The sequence below is a fragment of the Electrophorus electricus genome, chromosome 22 (genome assembly GCF_013358815.1).
Source record: "Electrophorus electricus isolate fEleEle1 chromosome 22, fEleEle1.pri, whole genome shotgun sequence".
Taxonomy (NCBI): Eukaryota; Metazoa; Chordata; class Actinopteri; order Gymnotiformes; family Gymnotidae; genus Electrophorus; species Electrophorus electricus.
In genome coordinates this window covers 10,208,380-10,222,341 of record NC_049556.1, presented here as the reverse complement: position 1 = coordinate 10,222,341, position 13,962 = coordinate 10,208,380, and the positions used below count along the sequence as shown (strand labels likewise).

The window sequence follows — 13,962 nt, the reverse complement described above, 5'->3', positions numbered from 1 at the left end:
CTGGGCTCTCCGTCCAATCGCGAGAGAGGAGAACGCATCGGAACTAAAACGCTTCAGCCGGTGTTCTCGACACGACTACGCCGGAGAAGGATACCCATGAAGATGCTTAACGGCCAAGTGCCGTGACGTCGTTCGACTGTCCTGGTAGGACGAGCCTTACCACGTCTCTGTAGAAGCTGGAGCTCGAGCACTGCTGAGTGACCCCCATGCAGAAGCAGCCCAGACATCCGTCTTTGTTGGCAGGGCTGAGGTGGAAGGTGCCGAGCTTGCAGGTGTCACAGGACGGGCCTTCCACATTCATCTAAGGGCGATCGCACACAGGGGCAGCAGGACCCCTTTTAGTGTTTAGTACCGAGGTCTGGATGATAGCTCTAGAGAGGCGTAAGCCCACACACTCACCTTGCAGCGGCAGATCCTGCCCGGGCTGCAGCCATCACTGCCTCCTTGGTCACAGTGGTAGCAGTTTCCTGGAAACAGGAATCTTTTGCTCAGTCTGGCCCACCATTCAAACAAATCAGCAGGATATTAAAAACAAATAGCCCTTACAGGCCATTACAGGCATACAGAGAAAGCAATTTCGACAAAAGAAACTGCAAAAGAAAACATCTTAAGGTGGTACAATAAAAAGATCTGCCTCCAGAGGGGAGGAGTTTCTTAGTAGTCATGCAACTATGATGAGTCATGAGTCATGTGTACTACGATGAGAATGTAACCTGTTTATATTGCAGGCTCCCACCAGAACCTTCCCCAAGCCATACATACCGTTGCTTCCTACTGTGCATCTTTGTCCAAGCACAGGATTTCCGGTGTATCCAGGAGCACATCTAGAAGATTTACCAACAACATATTGACATCCAATTCTAAAGAGTTTGCTCTCATTTCAAAACAGGTTAAAAAAATGTTTTAAATCACAGAGAACCAAAATATCCCCCAAAATATTACATTTTCCCCAAAGCTTGTGACCAGCGGAGCTTGGTGACCATCTTTTTCTCTGGACTCTTTCAAAATGAGATTTGTAGAAACTACTGAGATTTAGACACCTGCTGGCACTGAATCACCGAGGACCAATAAGGGTACAGATTACAGAACTACTTTACAATGCGTCGTATCCACTTAGACAAATAGTGACAGAACCACACATGCTTATATAAGCCTCAACACTGTATAACACAGTAGACCTTCAGCAAAATGCAAAGGCAGCGTAAAGGTCTATGGTTGTTTTTCTCCCACTGGTCACTGCAAAAGTAAAAGTAGCTCAGAAGATCTTAAAGGACCCGCAGCATGACAGTGGTTTGGAGTTTAGGAGATGGGAGCACTGCAGCCAGAAATGCTCACTTAACATGTCGAAAATGTCAAGCCCATCTCTTTTTGGAAAACGCCCCATTAAACTGAGGAGGTAATGCCACTCTCCAGGGAAAAACAACAACAACAACAAAAACCAAAACAAAACAGAAAAAATGCAAAAGCAACTAAAAGCAGCAGAAAGCAAGGAAGATGTTCCCCTTGGAGCATTGTGCTGCCTAAGTAAGGAACCCAGCATGTCCCAAGCTCAAGAAAGCTGAGGAACTTACAAGAAACTCTTACCTGAGAGGTGAAGGCTCCACAGTAGTCCAAACAACTATTATCCCTTATTAATCTGACACCAATGTCAGAAAACCTTCCACATTTTCACCTTCTTAAGCTTTCTTTCACTTAACCTTCGCGATTAGTTTGCCAAGGCTGTGCCTATTATTCATTAGTAAAGTGGAGATTCAAATAATGGATAACATGCTATTGACTGTGAAATTAAAAAGCTGTTCTGTAATCAACCACATCTTGAACAGCGAAGGCCAATTTAACTTACATCTGGTTAAGTAAAGTGACTAATCGACTCATGTTTGAACTAATTCAGATTAATTCATGATTCATCTCACAGTCTTTACCCACATTACTCAAATAAAGAAACAAAAAGGACAAATATTAAAAGGCATTAATTTTAAGACAAATTAAAAATGTTATAAATACAGTATGATGGTATTATCATAATAATTCTTGTTGGCATACATAAAACAAGCATAAATGCAATAATGACATCAGCATGAACAGAAACAAATGGCTGAATAATAAAACATCAGCAACACAAGATTCCTTAATTTTGTGCCATGAAACTTTTTCCTCACAGATATGTTTAAACAAAGTCTATCAGACAAGCTTGCAGTATCCCAAATGAGCACCCATTCCTCTGTGCTGATGACCTTTGGCATTCCAGAGGTTAAGATAAAACATTCATATCTATTAATCTTCATATCATCACTAGATTACAAAAGAGCTAAACAGTAATAGAACAGCTTCTGTTCTATGTTTGGCCCAAACATGGCGTTCTTTAAAAATCCGGGATGATTTTTACAGGAATAGCCAGTTTTCCAAGAATAATGAGGAGTTTGCCATTTTGTGTCTGTCTGTTTCCTGTGTTTTGACCCCCTTGACCTTTTAGTCTAAGAACATCCCAAATACTGAGATGCGATTGGGCACTGGCTTTCCGGTCTTGTTTTCTCGAGTTGGCAGATTTGACATTTTGGTTAGAGCATTCAGATTTCCTGGAGGAAGTGGGATTAGAAGATTTACATCTGACCTTGAATTGTTTTTTGGGTTTGCTTTTACGGCCTAACGCACCTTCATGAGATAAATCTAAATGATTTATATGGTTTGGCCTATTATTCCTTGGGCTTTTGTTAATCTGCACTGTGTGAGGTTTCCTGATGACCAACTCTGTGATGGCCTTTTTGTGTGGTGCTAAACTGAAATCATTTCTTGATGATTCATTAGGCTTGACGGTGCGTCTCAAAGGAGGTGCTTTCTTTGGTTTGAAGTGTGCTGGGGCAGATGGTTGTTTTGGCTCATGTTCTTTTGGCTTCTTTGTTCCACTGTTCATGTCTTTCAGGACAAGAATGTTTTGTTTTTGAGCTCTTTCCTGAGCAACAATGGGGGTTCCAGTCTTTTTCCCAGATTGGTTCTTTTTTACAATGTGTTGGATTTGTTGGGCTGTAGATTTTGGTTTTGATTCTTTGAGATTTGTGACTGGTGACTTATTTCGTTCATTCTTGTATGGGATTGAGCTGGTAGATAACTGAGATCTGGGAGTAGTCTTAGGATATGTAGTTCTTGCAATAAACCTTTGCTGTTTATGGCCCTTCATTAATGGAAGACTGATTTTAGTATCATTTAATGTCATCCTCTTGTTAGAAGGTTGGATTATCGTAACTTTTGACAGCCCTTTGGTTGCGATAACATGTTGTCCATTTCGCTGAGAGGTATAAGTAAGAGTGGTGTGTGAAGAATGACTACTTTCGGGCACTGCTGTTCTCTGAGCTGTAGCAGATACAGACGCCCTGTTAGACGCCTTTGTTGTGGTCAGAACTTTTACTGAGATCTCAGATGTTCCACTGCGCAGTAGAGGGTGTGCCACTTGGCGTGCACGTTTGATTTTGTAGAGCTTTTGCGCAAGTGCTGTGAAACCATCGATCAGGCTCTCCAGTCTGCTCTCCATGTCCATGTAGGTCTTGGCCAGCTCCTTGATCCGATCTCGCCTTTCAGTTGGAGATCCCATTCCTGTCTCCTCCTCCAGCCGCAAGCTAAAGCGGCTTTGCCGGTTCTCCAGTTCCCGGAGGTCCTCCTTCAGGTCCATCATGCTGCCCTCCAGCACGCTCAGCCGCTGGTTGAAATGGTTCAGGTGTACCCCCAGCAGGACCTGAGAGCCCCTCTGTGGAGTCTCCGGGCTGTGGGTGTGCGGGACGGGCCGGCGAGTCCCAACGCTCGCATTGACTATGACTGCATGGGCTGGAGGAGTGCTTTGCTGGATCAGAGGGATGCTGGAGGCCACTGCCAACAATGATCTGGTGGGAACCTTGGAGAGCGCGGTGGCCAATGGGCTTAATCGAAGGTCTTCCTTTTCACCAAGTTGGCTTCCTTGGCCGCTGCCATCCAGAACTTGCCTTTTCTCAGTGCCAACATAAACCACTGGACTACATTCCACAGGAAGGTATCCATCCAGCCTTTCTTCTAGATGAAAGTCTCCACAGTCATCAGTAGTCTCATTTCTTGATTTGAAATGTTGAAAACCATGATCAGGGAGTGAAATCTGACACTGAATTTCACATACAAGTCACCTTCTCCCCAAACACCAAACACGCCTTTGCATTCTAAGTGGCAATCAGTCACAAAGAACACATTCGTAATGCCAGCGCTTCGTTTATGCCACGGAGACGGCGTGTATACACATAAACGGCATAAACGATAATCTCACAAGCCCATACACGTCTAAGCCTTTAACCAGAGAGAGCTTTGGGACAGAACACATGGCATAGCATGATGCAATTTCAGAACGATCTCTAAACAGCGCTGAAGCAATAGACAGCAAAGCATTATGGGACAAATAGTATCCTGTAAAAAAGTATAATACTGTGTATCGTGTACCTGAGTGATGCAGTTTGTTTTGCGTACAGTGTTGCAGCATTGATGAACTCAAAAAAAAGTCCAGTTGCATAAACATAAAAAAAAAAGGTGATTTGGAGTTGAAGATGATTTATAATGTGACAGAGGGGGTTCTGTCACTGAAAGCTGTAAAAAATGTATTTAAGCTTTTATGATGCAATGCTTAAGCTATGAATACAACATCCCACCGTTACTGCTACATGCCTAGGAGAGCCGAACGACATCGCCACAAGCTCCAAAGCTTTTGCTGACTGACATCCACGCAGGACTGTTTGCTGACATAAACACACCAGTATGGGTGGCACATAATTCGAGCTTGGCTCCTCCCATACAGCCCTGCAGATCCCACTCAATCATGACTGGGGGAAGAAGACAGAGACAGGCCAACATGCTGTGGCAATGGTAGAGTCGGGTGACCGTGGTCTTGTCCATCCGCAGCCAACGCAGCATCTCAGGAAAAAAAACAAAAACCAATCCCCTTCAGTAGATCGCGGAGAGGAACAGACAGCTTACCTCTCGCAGTGTCTTCCAATGTAACCTGGAGGACAGTTGTTACAAGTGGGGTATCCATCCGTGTCCAAGTAGCAGGACTTCGCACCACTGTAGTTGGGAGAATATTTGCATGAACGGCAGTACTACATGCATTAAACGGCCATGTAGCTATCCGACAGCCTTGGGCAGCTGATAAATGACAGTAACGCTAGGCATGACCACATGACCAGACTGAACTCACTTGTTGCCAGGGGCATCCCCCATGCAAGGGCATGGCCTACAGGCATAGGCATCTCCAGTCACTGGGTCGCCATAGAAACCAGGGAGACAGGTCTCGCATTGAGGTCCAGCTGTGTTGTGCAGGCATTGCTGTAATGGTAACAGGTGACAGGGGATTGTGCAGGAGTATCCAAGGTGTGTGTGCTCTGTGTGTGTGTGTGTGTGTGTGTTTTTAGGATATATTTACCCACCTGGCATGCTCCTGTCTCTGGGTAACAGCTGCTGGCATGCCCATGGCACTCGCACTTCACACAGGTGCCAAGATAAAGGCCAGAACCCGTGCGCGTGTATCCTACATCACACTCCTGAGAACAAAACAATGCCATGGCAATGAACTCGACTTGTGTTTAACAAACCACGTGTATCAAAAGGTGACTGCGTGGCTTTGAACCGCAAGAAATACCACAGACCAGCGCCATGACAACAAAACAGAAGAAGGAATACATTTTGCATTGATGTTAATCTTGAAACCCAATCCCATCAGGCATGGGTGTGGATATTAACCTTGAAATCCAATCCCATTATGCGTGGGTGTGGGTATTAACCTCGAAACCCAATCCCGTCAGGCCTGGGTGTGGACGTTAACCTCGAAACCCAATCCCGTCAGGCGTGGGTGTGGATATTAACCTCTAAACCCAATCCCATCAGGCGTGGGTGTGGCCAAGGTTGCTTTAATGATTCAGGTAAATGCACACATGCTTAGCACCGGGGTTTGTGGGTCAGGCTGACAGAGGCAGTGCGGCGTACCTGGCATGAGGGCCCCCTGTAACCTGGAGGGCAGGCGCACTCCTCCACTTCCAGGGCCCTCTCGCTGCCTGTGGAGTGGGGCATGGCGATGTCCATCTGGATATCAGAAATGCTGGGCAGGACACAACAATAGTTCATAATAAAGAGTGAACAGTTCCGACACCCGCCAGAAACACTTTGCTGCTGAGTACATGGCTAATGGCTACGTGTGGGAGCCGGAGGAGGCACCTGCTCTCGGTCATGCTGCTGGCGTACGTGGCCCTAATCATGAAGCCGGTGATGTCAGCCAAGACCATCAGCAGGTGCTCTCGATTACAGGGCTGCCCGCCGGGTCTCCTCCATGCCGACTGTGGACGGCGAGGAGAACAGAAGATTCGGTCAGAGTTTGTGAAGGATCACTGCCAATACCAGGAATATTATGAGAGCGAATATCTGACCCTACTTTTACCTCCAGAAATAACTGTTACTTCCGTGTAGTAGGCAATCCAAGAAACAGCAAAGATTTATTTACGATCAACATTTACATTTCTAACTGAGTCACTTATAACAGCGTCCGGTTGTGCCATCATCAAAAAAGTGATCACTGTCTCTCAACGGCAGCATCTGAACTGCCTGAACTCACTCAAACAGGGCACAAAATAACAAAATAGGGTGTCAAAGGGCAAAGCGCCACAGAGCAGCATCGACTCACCTCCCTGAAGGGCACCATGACCGAGGTCGGCACCCGCGGCAGAGGCTTCGTCTGCGAGTAGTGCTCCAAGAAGATGCCGTTGCCCTGGAGAAGTACGTCCGGGTGACCCTCGCTCACGGATGAGTGCGCATGAGGCTCATAGCGCACTCGGTAGCGCAGCTCTCCAGCGTACGCCGTCACCTTTAGGGAGGAAGGAAAGGAAGTTTTTTTTTTTACGTGAAAAAGTAAAATTGCTCTGGAGACGTTCTGGGTCACTCCTTTCTCAATGGCGCAAAGCGTGGTCACCCTGGCTTGGCTGAGTTCCTGCATGCGCCCACCTTGTCTCCGCGGAAACTCTCGGGCAGGACCCAGTAGTAGATGTCGCTGGGGATGTTGGTGAAGGATTGGTAGACCACCTCTGCGCTGCCCCTCTGGGTGATGCCCTCTGTGACAGTGTGTGTGCTGGTTCCCGTGGACAGAGAGAAAAGCTGTCCATTGACACCGCCGCGAACCTTCACACACAATTACACAGCAGTCAGAAACCGTGGCCCGGGCCATGTTTAGAAACAACTTAGACTAACAGTCCTGACCTAGGATCAGTTTTTCCTAACGCCACATTCTGATGAATATGATTAAATACAGAGGGACACCTGAGGCCTTGTACAGCGTAACATACATATTACATACATGTGTCAGGCTATGATCTGGTAAGCATTTTAAAAACAGATTCATGGGCTGGCTGTTCAGTCCAACATAAGGTAGAACTGAGGTGAACTACCACAGACTGCAACCAATTAGCATTGGTATCCCACGCATCCTGCTCTGAGATAGACCTCTTCGGTCTGAGGTGGTGGTCTGCAGGCAGACCTGATCTCTGGTCCAGGTGGAGCTGGCGCACTGCTGGGTCACACCCATGCAGAAGCACGACAGGCAGCCGTCCGGGTTCCCAGCAGTCAGGTGGAAGGAGCCTGGCTTGCACTCGTCACACAAAGCTCCGCCCACGTTGGCCTGTACAACAAAGCACGGCGAGAAACAGCGTTAGCACGCCGCCGGCAACAGCACTCCGTCGGACAAAACGCTTCAGCTAACAACGAGCTACCTTGCAGCTGCACGGCCTGCTGGCGGAACTGATGGTTCCTCGGTTGTCACAGCTGGAGACCTCTGAAAATGAATGGCATGTGTTTCAGAGACACCCCATGCCCATAATGTCTTGAACTACTCATATATATGCACAAACAGTTAGCAGGAATTCCCAGATAATGCAAGGGGGAGGTAACCACTAATTGAGCTAAGATGAGACCAAAAAAAAGAAACCTTAAGACAAAGACATAACATCGACACGCCACCACCACTTTACCACACTTGTAAATAACACTAGTCACTCACCAGCTGGGGCACACCTGCCGTTAGGCTGCAGGGGGTTACCCACATACCCTGGCACACACCTAAGGACCAAACACAGCCGTCAGAAGTCCCATTCCCACACATATGGTCCCACTGAACACGGGAAGAACAGGAATATCAACAAGAAGGTCTCACTTCTCACAGCGCCGGCCAGTGTAGCCGGCTCTGCACGTGTCACATGTGGCCTGGCCGTCCACGTCCAGGAAGCAGGTGTCCGAAAATCTACACACACACAGTAAGTACTTGAGCAAAATTTTGTTTGTTTGTTTGTGTTTGTTTGACAAGTAGTGAATAAAAAAAACTTAGTTAGAAGCCAAAGACTTCTGATCTTTGCAAACGTGAACGCATGCGAGTGAACAAGGGGGTGGGGGGGCGGTGCTCTCACCTGCGAGACGTCTCCGTGTAGGGGCAGGGGCAGGGCTTGCAGTCATCGGGCCGACCCCGGCTGGGGTCGCCGAAGTAGCCGGGCCGGCACTTATCACAGCGGGGTCCCTCCGTGTTGTGCTGACAGCTCTGAGCAGGCGAGAACACGAGCATGTGAGCATGTGTACTGTGGTCGCTCGGGGGCAGGAACGAGGCGCCTTAGAGTCTGCGCTCATCGGCACACTTACCAGGCAGTGTCCGCTGACAGGGTCGCACGTACTGGCATGACCGTGACAGTTACAGCCAGTGCACGTGCCCAGGTAGGGCCCACCGGGCACACGCTCGAACCCAGAGGAGCACTTCTCGCAGGACAGACCAGAGTAGCCGGGGGGGCACCTGCCACGGACATGACATACGGGCATTCATAATGGCTGTACAACTAAGGGGTTACCAAATGTGCATCCCCTCTTCAGGGTGTATGTGTGTGTGTGTGTGTGTGTGTGTGTGTGTGTGTGTGTGTGCAAACGTCCCATCAGACCTGCACTCCTCCACGTCTTTAGGCTGGCCCTGCAGGCTGAACTCCACAGTGGTGGTGTCCATGGCGATGTCGCTCAGCCCCACGCTGACCATGCGGTTGTCATAGATGGTGCGGAGGCTGATGCTCTCCAGGTTGGCCAGTACCATGAGGAGGTCCTCGCGCTGCGCCGGCTGCCCAGACAAGTGCTGCCAGTTCTCCTGCATCACGACAGGCTTGGCGCGTGAGCCGTTGGTGCATGACCTGTTTCGCGTTTTTTTTTGGTTTTTTTTTACATTAACGTGTGATTCTCTAGCTCAAAACCCACATCTGGAAATGATCGTTCCAGGAAGCAGTTTACATAAGGTGCTGTGACTGGGCGCGCTCACTGACCTCAGTGAACCGGATCTCTCGTGGGTTCTTGATGTTGGCTGCAGTGGGTGAGCTGTGGTGGTAGGTCAGCCTCACGCCGTTCCCCCTGAGCACAACGTCAGGCTTGTCCAGCGGCTCCGAGCCGCCCCTCTGGAGGAAGTAGCTCACCTTATACCTCAGGTATCCCCCATAAGAGTCCACCTGGGTGACGCACACACGCACACAAACACACACACACACATTCATACGGAGATATGATAGATATCATATCATAGAATCTCAGGGGGTAGCCAAAATTCCCTCGTGGTTACATCAGTTGTGTATGTGCTTTCGACAGAGGTGGACCGTGGTTGCAGAAGGGCACCTTGCTACCCAGAAACTGGCGCGGCAGAGTCCAGTACGAGTCCAGGTCCAGGAAGCGGCGGGACAGATCCACCAGCTGGAACTCCTCCTGCTCCGGGTCCACCAACATCTGGGTGGAAGAGAGGGGTGGGGGTGTTCCCGGCCGGGTCGGGAAAGACACGTTCACTCCTGAAGGAGAGACAGAGGGGAAGGGCCACTTTGTCACACCACTTTCGCTACGAAACTCCGGCAGTCCGACCACTCGGCCTCCGAAAGGAGCGCATCATCTCCGTTACTGCAGCGCGATCAGCACCTCTGAAGTCGTCCTCCTCGGTGAAGCGCAGGGCAATCTGGTTGCGGTACCGGCCGGTGCTCTGACAGTTCTTGGTGATGCCCAGGCAGAAGCAGGGCATGCATCGGCTGCCCGCGTTAAAGTGTCCCTCGGGACAGTCACCTGGTGATGCGACAGGACGAAACAGGAAAAAACAAAACAAAACCATGAAGCCTAGTGGGAAAAATATCACTACAGCGTGAAGGTGGAAACGATGGATTAAAAGAATTCTCTGGCACAGTACATAACAGAATAAATGCCACATATCGTGACGCAGCTCGGTGAAGTTTCTAGGAGTGTAAAGGTTTCTAGTGTAAAGTGTAAAGTTGCTGGTCCGCCGGCCTACTTGGGACACGAGACAGGGTGAGCACTCCATCTGGGATAGCAAACACCAGGCCTTTGGCGTTGATGGCCTCACAGGTGTAGGCTCCCTGGTCCCCCTCCTTCACGTCACGGATCGTCAGCGTGCCCCGCCCGTTCTCGGTCGCCATGGAGATCCTGACAACACAGAGGCAGCGATTTCGACTGGATCTGCCGGGTCGGCTGGATCATTTAACGGCACAGGGGGACCGGTTCTGAGCTGTGGGCCCTGTAGTCAGAGCGTGGGTTCTGTTCTGCCACTTTATGACGTGCCAGCAGAAACAGAAAAGGAGCGAGTGACGCTAGAGAGCGAGGGAGACGTCCACGAGGCGGTGCGCGAGCGCAAGCCTCGGACGTGGCGGAGAATGATTCAGAAAGGACCCTTTAATAAATAACCGGACCACAGCAGTAGACGGAGTTTCCTTTTGTGGGATGGAACTGTCGAAGCCCTTGAGCCAAAATAAATAAATAAATCCCAACTATCTGTTTCTAACTAAACATATGACTCAGAATTACTATCAAACCACTGAACATTCTCTCTGTGGTCTTTGGACATTACGGACATATTTTTGTTTATACATGTAAAACATTTACAGCATGCTAACACATTATGCTAATATCTGGCTTTAACCACTGTTCCGGTTTGTTAGTCATGTCAACATTTGACCACATTTGGCCAAACAACTGCCCTAAGAGAAGAGGATACATTACTCATGAGTCATATTTCTGGGTCAGACAAGATGAGGTCGTTTGACAGCCTACCTGTTGCTGCTTGGAATATGCCCCCAATTAAGCCTCCAAGTGATGATGGGGGTAGGCACACCAATCGCAGCACAAGTGAAGGTGACCGTCTGCCCCCGTGCTGCGGTAATGGACTCTTCCGGAGGGCTGGTCACAGTGGGAGGGGCTTAAAGATAACGGGGGGGGGGGGGTACGACAAACAATAAACTAAATATCCTTCCTTGTGTAGCACCCTCAGTATCTACGTACATTTGGCCTCTCACTGTCCCTCCCACACACACACACACACACACACACACACAAGAGACTTTACAGATGCGGGACGAATTCATTTGCCACAGATGAGTCAGATTGGCTGGGTCCTTCAGTGAGCCCGGCCTAGCAGAGCCAGAAGCAGCTAACGCAGACAAAACCTTGTGAGAATGACAGATTGGGGGGAACACTGTATAAAAGGCATGCTCCGCACAGAACTTCCGCCAGGCAAATCAGATTACGTGGGATGTTGGATTCTACCGAGGAAAGGACAAACACGCATAACACCCCAAACATCCGCTGTTTTAAAAAAAAGCAAGATGGCATTATTCGCTGTAGAGAGAGAGAGACAGAGAGGGGGTGAGAGGGTAGGAGATGGGAAGTCAGAGGGTCGCCGGGAAGCCGGCGGGGCCTTACCGCAGCCGTACTCGTCCGAGCGGTCGGCGCAGTCCGGCTCCTCGTCGCACTGGTAGCTGGCGGGAATGCAGGTGTGGTCGCTCAGACAAACGAACTGCTCCGGCGCGCACACGTCCCCAGGCTTCCCTGCAGCTGCGCGGAGCAGGACAGTGAAGGCACGTTCCAGTGAAACCGAGCAAAATCATAGCTGGTGTTTCCGTTGAAACGCAGCTCAGGAGTGGGCGCGCAGCCGGGGGCCAGACTTACGACAGTCCATCTCGTCCGAGTTGTCTTGACAGTCATTATCTCCGTCGCAGCGCCAAAGCTTCAGGGCGCAGCGGCCGTTCTGGCACTTGAACTCGTTGGGCTCGCAGGGGGACGGCGTTCCTGGTTGGTCGCATGCACGCACACACACACACACACACACACACACACCCCCGTGAGACCTGCTGCTTGCACGCTGACACCCCTTCCCCACGTCATATCAGTCATCGTGGTCGTGCTCCCGTACCACACTTGAGCTCGTCGCTGCCGTCGCTGCAGTCTCGCTCGCCGTCGCACAGGTAGTCGCGGGAGATGCACTCCCCGCTCTGGCAGGTCGCCTGGTCGGCGCGGCACGGCCCCAGACCTAGCGGGGGCCGCCTCATTGTCGTGGTGGGACGTCGAGTGGATTGGGGGGCCGGGGGTGGAGTTGGCGCCTCTGTAACGGTAGGCCATCGAAGGCTGAAATTATGCGGGTGCTAAGCAATTGCCTTCAGAACCAATAAGATTCTAGAACGGTCAGTTATTTAATTATCAGTTTTTGCCATGAACTTTGGCCCTGTTTTGTACTATTTTGTACTATTTATACATCTACGTTACAGATGCATTGTGAAGGGCATGCAACCAACGCAACTGAACTCATCGCTGAAAACTCAGGGCGTCTAACTGCGGTGTCACACGCCGCACAGCATTAAAGGTAAAAGGCAAACGCTGAACTACGAGTGACAGTAGCAGAGCCTCACAAAGCCCCGCTGACTGCACCTTTAACGGAGGCCACCGGAAGGGCAGCAGACCCCCCCGAGCGAGCGCCCCCACTCACCGCAGCTGGTCTCGTCGCTCAAGTCCTCGCAGTCGGCCCGCTTGTCGCACACGTATTCCAGGGGGATGCAAGTGCCGCTTTTGCAGGTGAACTCCTCGTGTGTGCACGGCCGCGGGCTGGGCCTCACTGCCGGGACACAGGCGACCGGCGACAGCGCCGGACTGGTTACAGAAAGTCGACAGCACCTCCACATGCTCGTGGAGCAGACACACTCATGCACGCATGCGTGCGCACACACACACACACACACACACACAGTACCACCACTGCAGCTTCGGGAAGCAAGACCAAGCGTCTAATTAAACTGTACGAGTAGTGTAGGGACCAAGCAGGACTCTTTCTCTAGCAGTATACCGTGAATGGGACACACCTCCATACAGTTCCACACAGCACCGCGTTTTCTCGCTTTTCTTTTAACCTTAATTTCAACGAAGGCCTCGACGGCTCCTGTCAAAAGACATGCAGCCTTTTCCTCGACGTTTCAACAAGCAAGCCACACACGAGGAACAGGGAGGCACCACACAGCTACTGGGGAAAAGGCCGTGCGCCGCGCGGAGCCGGCCGCCCTCTATTGAACGCTCTCTGACCGTGGGACTCAGCGGCGCTGGCCGCAAAGCCAAGCATGCGGGCGGGGAGGGGCAGTCCCTGAGCCCCTGACACGCAAAGGCTGGCACACATGCCATGCAGTGGGCCCAACACAAACCTGGAGAGGGTGTGGGTTCCATGTGGGGAGGGCTGTCCGCTACAAAACACACACAGACGTGACCCGTAACATAGCCCGTTTGACCTCTACAGGAGCAGTGAGAAGGTACACAATGGTCTGGGCAGTGGAAGCTGAGTGGTTACGATACCTGACTAGTAATCAGATGGTTGCCAGTTCAAGCCCCACTGCTGCTAGGTTGCCACTGTTTGGCCCCTGAGCAAGGCCCTTAACCCTCAAGTTGCAGTCAGTTATAATTCTAAGTTGCTTTTGGATTAAAAAAAAAAAAAGCACGAGCTAAATGCTTTAAATGTAAATGTCTGGAGTCTGGCTACAGTACTGCACAGTTTAGTGTGTTCGCTGCTCCAACCAAGGGGACCCAAAGCAGAAACTTGTTTTCTGTGAGGAGACAGGTGTGCTGTTGCACCGGATGTGGCGACTGCCTGAG

At 50.3% G+C, this 13,962-nt stretch overlaps 1 protein-coding gene across 1 annotated transcript in view; it reads right to left on the bottom strand.

Annotated features, from left to right (window-relative positions):
• The window catches only part of hspg2 (heparan sulfate proteoglycan 2), a 76,264-nt gene that overhangs the window by 33,031 nt on the left and 29,271 nt on the right, over nt 1-13,962 (bottom strand). Inside the window, 26 exon segments of the mRNA XM_027011987.2 lie at nt 161-301; nt 400-467; nt 763-824; nt 4,984-5,070; nt 5,204-5,331; nt 5,433-5,546; nt 5,989-6,100; nt 6,217-6,335; nt 6,680-6,859; nt 6,997-7,170; nt 7,526-7,666; nt 7,758-7,819; nt 8,045-8,103; nt 8,198-8,284; nt 8,448-8,575; nt 8,674-8,821; nt 8,964-9,160; nt 9,333-9,512; nt 9,676-9,842; nt 9,967-10,107; nt 10,331-10,482; nt 11,107-11,251; nt 11,755-11,886; nt 12,001-12,120; nt 12,245-12,433; nt 12,815-12,940. Coding sequence (XP_026867788.2) covers nt 161-301; nt 400-467; nt 763-824; nt 4,984-5,070; nt 5,204-5,331; nt 5,433-5,546; nt 5,989-6,100; nt 6,217-6,335; nt 6,680-6,859; nt 6,997-7,170; nt 7,526-7,666; nt 7,758-7,819; nt 8,045-8,103; nt 8,198-8,284; nt 8,448-8,575; nt 8,674-8,821; nt 8,964-9,160; nt 9,333-9,512; nt 9,676-9,842; nt 9,967-10,107; nt 10,331-10,482; nt 11,107-11,251; nt 11,755-11,886; nt 12,001-12,120; nt 12,245-12,433; nt 12,815-12,940 — 3,359 coding nt within the window.